The sequence below is a fragment of the Thalassophryne amazonica genome, chromosome 10 (assembly GCF_902500255.1).
Source record: "Thalassophryne amazonica chromosome 10, fThaAma1.1, whole genome shotgun sequence".
In the NCBI taxonomy this organism is placed as follows: domain Eukaryota; kingdom Metazoa; phylum Chordata; class Actinopteri; order Batrachoidiformes; family Batrachoididae; genus Thalassophryne; species Thalassophryne amazonica.
Window position 1 is genome coordinate 43,104,275 of NC_047112.1, and position 13,582 is coordinate 43,117,856.

At 41.0% G+C, this 13,582-nt stretch overlaps 1 protein-coding gene across 1 annotated transcript in view; it reads left to right on the forward strand.

The window, feature by feature from the left end:
- Positions 1–12,510, forward strand: part of ttll7 (tubulin tyrosine ligase-like family, member 7) — a 243,320-nt gene extending 230,810 nt beyond the window's left edge. Inside the window, exon 16 of the mRNA XM_034179159.1 lies at positions 11,680–12,510. Within this exon, the coding sequence (XP_034035050.1) occupies positions 11,680–11,800 (121 nt within the window). The 3' untranslated portion in view covers positions 11,801–12,510. The remainder of the gene's footprint in view (positions 1–11,679) is intronic.
- The last annotated feature ends 1,072 nt before the right edge of the window (positions 12,511–13,582 follow it).

A 13,582-nucleotide genomic window follows, 5' to 3' on the forward strand; every position in this document is an offset into this window, starting at 1 on the left:
TACAGTATCCATATGGGAACTATGAAATTAACATAGTACATACATTTTAGGTGTGTGTGTGTGTGTGTGTGTGTGTGTGTGTGTGTGTGTGTGTGTGTGTGTGTGTGTGTGTGTGTGTGTGTGTGTGTGTGTGTGTGTGTGTGTGTGTGTGTGTGTGTGTAACAATACAATACGTGTCTAGATACTTCAGGTAGGAAATGATTCATGAGTTTTGTTGTGGAATGATTAAAGTCCATGCAGTCTGACACAATGCTTTGTTTAATTTAGCCATTTATATCCAGGATAAAATAGAATAAGCCAAAAGTATCATTGTTCACCTTTGAATAATAAACCAGGGACCAACCTCAGATTTTTGCTACTGTATTGTAGCACATTGTTGCTCCCAATGCTCACCTTTTGTTCACCATTTGGGACAGCATCACATACAGTAGCAGAAAGCAAAGCATAACAGAAACCCAGAAGCCCACTGTTGTTAGCATAGAATAACCCTTCTGTTAAGGACCGTTATTGCATTGTATTGAAAGGTTGTGAACCAAGCTTTAGTTGAAATGGGTAAATGTGTCCGTCAAACGTCTACCACTATCGGACATTTTGAGGTTTTACCTGACAAAGTTAACGCTCCTGTCACCACAACAGCCTCACACCGACCTTTGAACCTTTACGAGAATTTGAAGCTGCAAAACTGAAATTTGTACTGAAATTTAGTAGTAACAGAGAAACCCGGTGAACTCAACTGAGTTGTAGTGATAAACTTGAGCCATTGACCAATTTATAGTACATTTGGATCAGTGGTAGGCACAGTTCTGCTAATCTGCTAACCGTTAATTAGCGAAGCTAACTTTTTTGTTAGGACATTAGCTTTTCAGATAATTTTGAAAAGCATCAGCGGACCAATTAGCTTCTGCTAAATTTAGTTCCGTTAACTTTCAGTCCGCTAACATTTTTATTCTGGCATAGTGAGTAAAATTTAATGGTCAAAAACATTTGTAAGCCCCCAAATCATACATGTTAGTTCCTGTCTGTTGCATGTTTTGCAACAATCAGACTGCTGTGAGCTCAGTCCTCCCCCAGCAGATCAGGGCAGGCTGGCTTCCAGCTGCTGTTGCAAAAAAAAACAAAACAAAACAAATGCCTTTTTTTTTTTTTTTTTTTACAAATTAAACAAAAATTACATATTTACAAATACACATTTATTTGTAAAAACCAGCACACGTTACAATAAATTGTGTGTTGATATGTGAGATAGTTTGAGATAGTTGAGATAGTTTGACTTGAGATAGTTTGACTTTGTAAAAATGACAGTTACCATTAATGTTGATAAACTGTCTAGAATTAGTTGTTTATAAGTGAAACCATGAGTGAAAAGTGCTTTGTGTTTCATGTCTCCAGCCCACTATCTGTGTTGTAGTATCTGGAAAGTAAATGACACTTTTTTGGGGGGTAGCAGCAGGCAGAGTGCATAAAGACAGAAGTTCTGGCTGTGACTCGTTGTTTGTTTGGAATTTGTGATCCCCTTTGATTTTACTCAGAAGCATTGGTGGTGCTTAAATGCAAAACTGGTGTAATAGTAGCTGACAGTGTAAGGAGTCGGTACTAAAATTTAGCGGTTACCTGTAACTTCTGCAATTTTTTTGCGGTTTATCGGTTTAGCGTTATAAATGTTAACTTGTCAATTAGCGGATTAGCGGTTATCGAAGCTAACTTTTTGGTTAGCTCTGCCCACCACTAATTTGGATTGATTCTCAGGGGGTGTGTATCTTGATGTAATCATATCTTTTACTTTAAAGTTGATATTCGATTCCTATCTGTGAATTGTTATACCCCTACTACCTATGTACTGCCTAGATTTTCAACAGATATAAGTGCTGACCCTTTCAGAGGAGATATTTTGTGTCTCCTCTGTTTAGCCTTGTCATCATCTTTCTCAGTCTGTTAAAAACAAACAAACAAACAAAAAACAACTTTGTTCTGTTTTAAAGGTCGGCTCCCGCAGGAGACGGCAACGTCCGTTTGGAAAGAGTGAACTTTTAAAGTACATATATGCTTTGGGCTGGCAGACGGGAGGGAGGTGGGTGGAGAGAGGGCGCGTGTGCTGTTAACAGGAAATAATGGCTCACAGATTAGCGCGCAGGTTAGCCCAGGGCCCCCCGAGGCCTGCTTAATTCAATTAGAGCCCAGATGAGCCTGTGCAGCAAATGACCTTACGAGAGAAAGAGCGTTCCTTTTTTCCCGGGGCCTCGCTTTACATGATTCATAACTCCGACACATATTTTAACAGGCTATCCTTTGTGCCTCCAGTATAAAAATCTCGGCTGTTAAAGTGTGTGATGTTTGTGTTTGCACCACAGGAAAACAAATGTTATGGCCACTCATATTAGGGATGTCGATTACCTTAATCCAGTCTGTTCTGAGGATGGATTTGGGAATATCAATTCTCAATAGTCAATTGTGTGAGGATTTAATGATGTAACTGAAAGTGATTCACTGTAAATGGAAAAGGTGAATGTTTTTTTTTTTTTTGTAGCAGCTATCCATGAGGGTCCATTATAGCATGCGCTTAATTTCCTTGTTTGTTTTTATATATGTTTGTGTAAAAAATAAAAAAAAAGCTTATTATTAGCTGCTGGACCAGCCTCCACCCATGGCTCCGCTGCTGCTGCTGCTGTCGGTTCTGTCGCTGCTGCTTCTTCTTCCTCTTCCTCCTCAGTCTCTATGCCCTTCGATGCAGGTCTCTGCTTGGTTTAGTTCTGATAACCCCATACCACCTTCCAGCACTGACCCTATTCACTGTTTTCTGATGCTCTGACCACCTCACAGTTCTGTCCTACCCCCACAGTGATGGTTGCTTTGACTGCACATCGAAGAGTCTAACCTGCTCCCCTGTCCTTTCATCGTTAATCTTCAAGTAAATGACATCAGGATTTAGGGGTGGGCGGTACGTCAGTGTCAGACTCATCGCTGGTGCGGTAATGCCCCACAATATGGATAGCACAATACCATCAACACCGTGAGAAATCAGTTTCTCCCTAATAATAGTACAGAAACCCACCAGACCAGAAATATTTTTTAATGATGCCAATGAAAATGTAAAGTGTATTAATGGAAAATAATGCCAAAATATGAGTTAATCTGGAAATCAATCATAATTTTGGCACATCCGTAGATGGATCAGCACTGCAGTGCTGTGCAGTGCTGAGGCTGTGATGACCAGAGCTCTCTTTTCTTCTGTTCTGTTGAACACCATACATGAGTTGAAACACTTTATAGATGTAATTGGCTGTAAAGTCATTTTAGCATGAAGAAATAAAGTCTTAACCGTCATGTTAATGGAATCTGTTGTGATTCTGTTGTGTGAACAGTCTTTTGCGCTGCACACTCAGTTAGATCTGAATGATCATCAGTTAAACACAGCCACAGATTTGTCAAACATAAAACTAAAAATTCTGCATTGATGAAATTTTTTGTCCACATTTGAAGGAGCAGATTTGAAAATGAAAATACTCCAGATTAAACACTTGCTCACAAAGTAAACATACATACATTACAAAACCATTTTTTATCAAGCTTTTACATTTTCATGTTTTCACATCTTCAGAGCCCCACAATTATTTTCAAAGACATTCTTGTTTGAGACTCTGTTATATAGAAATACACTCCAAATGCTTTAGGTTTACCTTAGATTATTAAAAGATCACCCCTAAACACACACACCGTGTTCAGAATGCCTAATATTCTTCCATGTTTCCCAGTTGATATTGCAGTCCCAGTGTGAAAATACCATGATTTTAATTTGAGATCATATTGCCCACCTCTGTCAGGATTCATTGATTTAGTACAACAATGCAGTCATATCAGGTCTGATTTATCAACAGTACAAAGAAAGGAGAAGGAAGCACACTGAGACTCAAGTGCAACACCAGGCGGTCTTTCAGTTACTGCATAATGCTTTTTCACTCATAGCTTTAATCACAAGCATCTTATTTTGTAGCTTGGTGCCTTATGTACATTTTCATTATGAGTGGCCTCAGTGGAAACTGAGCACTTCACCTGTCCAACATCTGTGTCATCATCAGCACAACTCTACTTTCAATAAGTCACAAATGGCTATTGCATGTGTCACTATTAAAGCAAAAGGTTTTCACACTGCTCCAGCAGACACGCAGGAGCAGTAACAACTCACCACCACATGTGTACAGCTGGTGCATGTGTTTTATCTCTGTGCATCTTCTAATTTACTTTTCAGGTCAGATAGCTGTAGATTTAAAAATGCTGTGCTTGTGATGAATATTGGGTGCATGCATATTGTGCATTGTTGTCATTTATGTGTGTAAACAGTTACTTTCTGCCTGTTTCACTGTGGTTAAATTATTGTAAAACTCCAGGAACACATTCATACCTACCAGCAACACTGCATAAAGGATTCTGTGTAAATTTTGCAGTGATAGAAGAAAGAGAGGGACACAGACAAGAAAGTTAGAGTGAATGGCGTCAGTGAGAGAGAGCGTTTTGCACAGAAAGTTACTAAATTAAAGAAGCTTATTTTCTGATTGTTTGATAGCAGTTACTGTCTAAAACTCAAATAGCACAGTCAAAATTCCTCACAGCCCTGCAGGAAGGATTTTGTATGAATGTACCTGAAGCAGACACTTCTTCCTTCTCTCACTGTCTCTCACAGCAGGTGTGTGGTTGAAGTTACATGAAGCTGAAATGAGCTTGTTTGTCACTTTCTGTCATTTATAAACCATGTGTGTGGGGGGCCACCAAGACCACAGCTGCCTGCTTTTATTATTATTCATGAGATAATGCCTTCATTGGTTCAAGGTCTTTTATGCTAATTGTAGAGCAGACTGTGGCCTTACACTCCATGTAACCGAGTATTTAATCCCCCTTATGACTGTGCACAGATAGATGCAAACTGAAATAAGTACAGCCAGCAATCCCGCTGTGGTGTGTGTACCTGCGGCACCCACACAAGAGACCATGCACACATTTGTACGCTCTCCTGTCCAAAATGGGTGTGCATGACAGCGCAGTGGGGACATGACTGATTTAATTGAACTCCAAGGGATATTCAAGTGATTTGGAGATGCTCTTGTTTCTATTCCCTATTCTCTGTTGTCTAAAGCCAACTGTCAACACTAGTGATGAGATGCAGTACTGTGCTAAACATACAGTGTGCTGGAAGTGTTTATCAAAATGATGAAAAGGGTATAACTATCAAATGCTTATGAATACAAAAAAAAGCAATTGTGATAATGTTTGACCTTTACAAATATGTAATTACATTTAGGTCATAAAATATGTTATGTAATATAGTTATAAAAAGAAATCTGGGTGTATTTAATCATGATTTTACAGTCATTTTATTTTTGAATGATAATCACAAAGTGTTTTGGTGTTGTGCAGTACATTTACAAAGAAATTGTAATGTGCTGCATGATTGCGTGAGGCGGCAGGAACTGTGTGATGGCTTCATGATACTTATGGTTAGGAGGCCCTGTCTGGCTAAGACAGTTAAAAAGTAGAGCCGTTTGGATGCCTTCTTTACCACCTCTTTGATGTGAGTGTCTCCACTGAGGTCAGAGTCCAAGTGAAAACCAAGGTATTTTGTAGTGGTCTCAACTGGGACAGTCAGATTAAATAGATTAAATAAAACAGAAAATAAAAAATTCTGTAGAGACATTCATGTCGAGACTTAAGACACATCCATTTTCCCTCTCGTATGGCTAGCATACTGGCATAGTAATGTGCTTCTTATCCCTTTAAATAATCTTATTAGCAATGGACTAGGTCTCAGCCTCACTTCATAGATTCTGGGTCTGTTAGTGAAGCTTAGGGCTAGCGACTGGCGATCACCTTAGTATTCTCTCTGTTTCCCTGTCGATTTATTGCTGGTGAACTAATACCTTTGGTGTAGTTTTTCCCGCCGACTGATTCTGCTTTTTTTTTTTTCCCCTCTCTGTCCGAGGTACTGATGATGCCTCAGGTTGACAACTGCACACCACAGGGTGCTGGACTGACCACGAGATGTCATGGCTGAAGCTGATGCAGCACACTGCAGTCTGCTTTTGGAATATGGTTGACTAGGAGGACGGGCCCACTGATGGCGTAAGGGCTGGAGGCTGGCCCTGCATCCTAGGGTGCTGGATGACCCCCTGCAGCACAATTCCTTGTCTGGTCATCTCAATAATGGACTGTGTTTTTGATGTTTTTCTGTTTTTTTTTTTTTGTTTTTTTGTTTTTTCCTGTTTCCTGTTTTTTCATCTTGTAAAAACCTTGTAACTGTTAGAATGTCCTAAGCAGAGGGTCACCCCTCTGAGCCTGGTCTGCTTGAGGTTTCTCCCTCAGATCATCAGAGGGAGTTTTTCCTTACCACTGTTGCCTGTGTGCTTGCTCTGGGGGTTGGTATGGTTACACCTTACTTGCGTGGAGCAACTTGAGGCAGCTTTGTTGTGATTTGGCGCTATATAAATGAAATAAATTGAAATAGATGTGATTTTTTTCACTACTCCCATTTAGCTCAAAGTCACCACAGTAGATCCAGTATGGATCCACATGCTAAATAGTTTATAACATTCTTTTGGAAAACAGATTTATGACATCCCCAGTTAAGACTTGACTTATAAAATGTTTGATCACAAGACAATATCTAAAAGGACCCAAAATGTGTGTAAAAGCTCAGTAAACCCCAAAACTACGGATGCGATTTCACATTGAAACTGAATATGGTTTGTGTGAATTTCCTTATGTATAATCCAGCACACAAATACGAGGTCTATTAGAAAAGTATCCGACCTTATTATTTTTTTCAAAAACCATATGGATTTGAATCACGTGTGATTACATCAGACATGCTTGAACCCTCGTGGGCATGCGAGAGTTTTTTCACGCCTGTCGGTTACGTCATTCGCCTGTGGGCAGTCTTTGAGTGAGGAGTCGTCCACCCGCTCGTCGATTTTTTTCATTGTTTAGGAATGGCTCAGAGACTGTTGCTTTGTTTGATAAAATTTTTTTTCAAAACTGTAAGGCACAACTGAGTGGACACCATTCAATAAATTCAGCTGGTTTTCGGTAAAAATTTTAACGGCTGATGAGAGATTTTGGTCTGGTAGTGTCGCTTTAAGGACGGTCCACGGCGCCTGACGGCGATCTGCGCTTCGAGGCGGCAGCGTCTCGCCGTTTCAAGTTGAAAACTTCCACATTTCAGGCTCTGTTGACGCAGTAAGTCGTCAGAGAACAGAGAACTTTCAGAAGAAGTCGGCATGAGGAGTTTATTCGGACATTCCATTGTTAACGGTCATTTTGTAATGAAAGAACGTGCGGGCAGAGTCGCATGTCGGGCTGGACCCGACCGCGGGGGGTCGCGGCAGGAAAAACACCTCCGTTGGAAATCTTAACGGGCAAGTTGGAACATGCCCAAGCTGTTAAACAATTTCTCAGTTACTCACTTGTTGAAAGCCATTAAAAGCCGCCTGAATTCTACAAATGGTTTTCAACACGGAGGTGTTTTTCCTGTCGCGGCGCACACAGATTTGCTGAGTCATCACGGAAACGACTCGGCGAATTTGCGCGTACGTCTTTCATTAAAAAAATGTCCTTAAACAGTGGAAATGTCCGCATAAATTCCTCATGCCGGCCTCTTCTGAATCTTCTCTGTTCTCTCACGATGTCCTTGGTGAATTAAGCCTTAAATTAGGATGTTTTCAGCTCGAAACAGGCCGACGACAGCGCCTGGAAGCGCTGCAGGACGTCCCGCTCCGTGGGAAGTCCTTACACCGACAGAAACACCCCATAATCTCTCATCAGCCGTTAAACTTTTCACAGAAAACCAGCTTAATTTCTCGAATAGTGTCCACTCGGATATTCCTCACAGGTCCAGAAAAAATTTTGATAAAGCAACGCGCGCCGTCTCGAGCAGCGTGTGAAACAAAGGAATTCAGCCGAGAGGGCGGGACCACATCTCACTCAAGGCCTGCCCACAGGGAAATGACGTCACCGACGCGTGAAAAAAGTCACGCATGCGCACGAGGGTTCAAGCATGATTGGTGTAATCGCATGTCATTCAAATCCATATAGTTAAAAAAAAAAAATAAAAGGGTCGGTTTATTATCTAAGAGACCTCGTACTCACATGCCTCCTGGCTGGATTTTTTAAAAATTTTTCTTCAACATCTTTTGACGTGTTTCTCACAAAGAGTGATAGGTGAAGATGTGTTAGCTGAGATTACTGAGGTCTTCACTGATGACCATACCTGCCGCCTCCTCTTGAAGCATTCTTTCTCCTTGGGGAGCCCTGATTAGATGAAAAAAGTCTCTGTCAATGTGGGCAGATGAGATCACGTGGTTAAATGATTTTCATGTTAGGTCTGAAATCACTGTCACTACCAAAAGATAATTTCTTCCCTATAACACAAGTTTCAGATTCGATTAACTTTGACTTGTGTAAAAAGTGTGTCTGTAATTGGGGTTAATTAGGGTCTTGAGTTGAATGTTGGCTGCTGACACCCTTTAAGCCTCTTTATACCTCTTGGTTTATGATTGCATCAGTTTTCGTGGCAGCCTTCCATGTGTCCTTAGTAATGATGTCACCTTGAATGCTGTGTGACAGCAGTTTGTCTATGGAGGTCAGAGTGGAGCCGTGGCGCATCTATCAGTAGGAACATTGATGTAGTGTTGAGCGAAGATTTGCGTGTGAGAATCGGAATCAGGGGGCATCTTTCTCTGTCAGTCAGGCGATGGGTTAAAGCTAAGCAGGAGCTCGAGCTTCTCCCTAGTTTCCATATGCTGTTGCCTTTGTGATCAAAAGAAGACGAACCCTGAGGATACTGAATGAAAGTCCAATTAATTTGAGCCTATAGAGACAGCAGCTGCCTGGACATAAGAACCCCCCCTCTGCACTCACCACACCTGTGATCGGAATATTCTCAAAGTGAATAGCGTAGGAAGTCTGTAAAACACAATCTCACTGAATGTTCAATATTTGACTTTAAAGTTTACCATTTTTTTCTGCCTGGGATTTCAGTGAAATCCTTACAGACATGGGTGGATAAAAGAGTAATAACTCCACAAAAACCAAGAACAGGATCCCAACGGATACGCCGTGAATAATGGCCTGAATGAGAGATGAGAAACAAGAAGTGGAGTAGAAATTAATCCAAAGAATAATAGCAGTACAATACAAAATGACATTTTAAGACTGTACGTTGAGCCGTCTTATAAATGTAAATGCACCAGCGTGCACTAGTGATTCCAAAGCGGATTCTGCCCTCGTTTTCTCTGGGGCTTGAGTGGTAGTAGTCCGGCTGATGACGATGTGCTAGAGGGATACCTACGGCCCACATCAAGCAGTTTCAAGGACATTCTCGTCTGACTAAATGAAGTTAATTTGAATCCTTCCTAAATCTCCTGGGTCTCTGGCTGTGGCGAAACAGAAGCCCTTAGTGACATACTCCCCCTCTGTTTGACTTTAGAAGAAGCTGTTAAGCTAATTTGTCCAAGAGCTAGTTCACAAGGAAAGAGAGTTGTCAGGAAAAAAGTACTATTTGTGCAGCAGCTTTAAAGAAGCTATTATTACTTCATTCAGTAATCAGCAGCCCCAGTGGTTCCCATTTGATTAGATTGTCACATCTTTAATGTTTCCACAGGGACCATTTTGGACCATTGTTATCTTAACTAAACGATTATTTGATGAAATTTTTTATTGGCTAACGATCTTCACCATGAACACACACAGTAAGGATGCATCGTGCTGTAATGCACCCGTAATGTTTGCAGTGGTTGGCACAGTTCAGCAAATCAGCTAACAGATCATTAGAAGCGTAGCATTTAAGCTAACTTTTACCAGTTAGCTGCCAGTAAATTTTATTTCACTAACTTTTAAGTGAGCTTTTTACAATTTAAAAAAAATAAAAATAAACAGACCAAAAAGTTTATAAACCTTAAAAATAAGAGGCTTGTTCCTATTTGAGCTTATACACTAGCCCAGTAAGAGAAATCAACAAGACCACGATCTTGGTACACTAAAGCTTTTAGTTAACATCCATACCTATGCCATGTCTTAAAATTTCAGTTCTTAGGTCTGTTTTTCAAGGTTTTATAGAGATAAAAAAAGAGAAAACCCAAAATTACCTGTTAGTAGCAATTGTAGGTAAATGTTTTAGCAGTTTAGTGTATCACAGTTAACTTTTGGGAGGTGATGGTCTAGTGGTTAAGTGTTGGGCTTGAGACCAGAGGATCCTCTGTTGAAACCCCAGTCCGACCGGAAAATCACTAAGGGCCCGTGGGCGAGGTCCTTAATCCTCTAGTTGACCTGGTGTTTAGTAAGCACCTTACATGGCAGCACCCTGACATCGGTATGTGAGTGTGTTTGTGTAAATGGGTGATTGTGAGGCATAATTGTAAAGTGCTTTGAGTGTCTAATGTAGATAGTTTGAGAATTAATCATTATTGAAGCTAACTTTTGAGTTAGTTGTGCCCAACACAGAATGTTTGTTGTAGCTGCCTGGTTCCTAACCTGGGAGAGCAAAGATCACGGGGGGTCTAAGGCTCACCTGTTATTTGAAGTCAGAATAACAAGTCAGAAAAAGGGGAAACCTAAGTTTGTCAGTCCCCCTCCTTTCAAAAAATAGAGAAAAGCAATGCATCACCTTATTGTTTTGGGTGTGTGTGCAGGCTAGTGGGGGGGGGACAACCCACTTTTCTATCTGATCAGCCATGAAGCAGTCGAGGTGCTCCTGTCAACACCTGCATAACATTTACAGTTACCATTCTCCAGGATTCAATCTTCTCATCTAACGCCGGTCTCACAGACGTATCATTTAAAGGAGTAGGAAACTGGATTCGAAACCTCTTGACTCTTATCCTGACGCTGGTCTCATTCTCAGGTACTGGAACGCTGTTAGCAGGAGCTGCCTCACTGCTCTCTCTCGGTGGAAGGTGTCATAGGAAAGTCTTAGAATGATACTGACGTCTATGCCTTGGAGTGATAGGTGAGGATTTTCTTTTAATGGTACCAAAAAAATAAATAAATAAGGGCCAGTGTTGAAAATTCAGCTAATTAGACCTGAAAGAATAAGACATTTACAAAAAGTCACCAGTGAGCAGATTTCAGGTAAACGTGTTCATGTTTACCTGAAAACAGAATAAGTGCGATATTGAAGGTTTTGTGCACTTTAGCAAATAAAGCACATTACAACTCACATTTCCCCTACATTAACATATGTAAAGAAGAGAGGAAAACATGTTCAAAACAGTACTGTATATTTTAAAGTCCAACTGAAATAAAACTGAAATTGCTTTTTTATTATTAATATTATTTTGCTTTAAGATGTTGACTTTAAGATAACACTCCAGTTGCACGTGCATCAATCATTGCAAGATTAGACACACAATTTTCCCCAAATGTTTTTTAAATACCATTTCAGTTGGACTTTAATGTTTGCGGTAGAGGGGGTGTTGTAGCATTGGCTCAGTGGGTCACTGTAGAGTGTGCACAAGAAAAATGTTCATAACTGGCAGCATTCAGACTCTGTGGGTGGATGAAAAACAGGTAGAATGCAGGTACTGCACCAGGCATTAATGCATCCTGACCTCTAAGCTGTGACTTCTGCACGTCTAATCCTCTAATTATGTTCATCCTTCTCCTAATCTCTCTATCCCTCCCTCTTGTCCGTCTGTGCAGGTATCTGCTGCCAGTGACCTCACAGTTCATCATGAAGTGGCCTTCGTCCAGCTTTGGCCGTGTCTCCTCGGCTATACCACGCTCCCATAGCCTTCTCGCCGCCAGGATGAGCCACTTCTGAGGTCACTGTGGCAACCCTGGCTTCTGACACTACACCTTTTGACCTCAACCTCCTCTGACTGATGCCCAGCCAAGTGCTAATCTCAACAGTTCTGGTGTGGATCTGATTTTGGGGCTGTACTGAGAACTGGATGGAGCCTCAGCCTTGGCCAAATCCTCACTGGAAGACCAACAAAGGCTGGATAACGTGGGACAAACAAAGAGCCTAGTTTGGTTTGATTTGGCTGAGCTCAGACCAGCAGACACCAGTACGCCTGAACTCTACCTTTAAACTGACAAATACCAGGCGATGGGTTGTCCCCAGTCTTCTCATTGTAATTATTGTATTATAACTACGGACTGTCCAGTTAATACTTGTGCTCCTGTAAAGGGAAGGAATAACTACTACTACCACTACTGCTAAGAACAATGACTAAACAATGGAAGGATCATTTATTTATGTACTTAAATTATTTTGAAAGTTATTCGAGTGAATGCTGACACAGAATGTTCTTTACAAAGCTATCTGTTTTGTTTTGTTTTTTTCCTAAAATGCTTATTTTTGCTGGTTATAATCAGTTATGAACATATTTAATACACTTGATTTATTTAATAACGTTCAACTGAGGATTTAAGTTGTTTTAATGTTCTAGGCAGTGCCCAGAAATTTTTAAAATGTTAAACTTTTGAAAGCAAGCTCTTAATTTTCCTGTGACATAAATGTGGCACGATTAACCAACCCAGCGTTCAGAATATCGACCTCGTAAGTCAAGCGTCTGCAGCTCTGAGAAAATGGCACAAAGAGCCAAACAGTCCCTTATGGGAAAGAGAAGGGACATTAGAGTAGTGTTTGCATGCAAGATATAGTCCGTTAGTACCTTTAGACACAGGAACTGCATTTGGAATATACTTGAAGTTTTATGTTGTCATTAATTATTGCATCTTGGCCGCACCGGGAACATTTGCGGTCTTGAGTGTGAATATGTTGAGATAAATAAGGGCACGTTTAATCGCTTTAGGGATTGTGCAGCATGTTGGCTGACAGAGATCATGAGTTTATATGCACGGCACACACGTGCAGCTGGTTGCAGGTACAAGTGCCAGTAAAAACACAGACGTGCCAGTGTTATGTACATCTGCTTAATACCTGTGTGTCTAACGAAAATATCATTGAGTTTGAAACCAGTATGAAATGTTAGTGGGGAGAAGCACAGTAATATCTGTTTTGGCCTATTAGAAAAAAAATGTTGTTCCCGTTAAGCCGACCGACCGTTTCACATGCCCAGCCCAACCTATTTTGCCACCAAAAAAAAAACAAAAAAAACACGATCGTCCCCGTTATAAACCTGTGACCCGAGTCCACATTCCTAAAACAGATGACCAGACAACTTCAATTTTTCATTTTGCGAGAGCACTCTGCTTTTACTGAGTGCTTTAAGTTGAACTTAAACAGGAAGCCGTGTCGTTACGTGGTGACACGGTGGCTTAGTGGTTAGCACTGATGCATCACAGCGAGAAGGTCGTGGGATCACTTCCTGCCCTTTGTGTGGAGTTTGCACGTTCTTCCTGTGTGCTCCGGTTTCCTCCCCAATCAAAAACATGCTTATTTAGGGTTTTCTCCTTTCTCTGCCCCTGACCAAGGCACCATCTCTACATCTGGAGTTGGTCCCCAGGCGCTGGACTGTGGCTGCCCGCTGCTCCCAGTGGCTAGATTGTGTCTAACTGTGCTTAGGATGGGTTCAATGCAGAGGACAAATTTTGTATGAATGTACAATGATAATAAAGGAAATTATTATTACTGCAG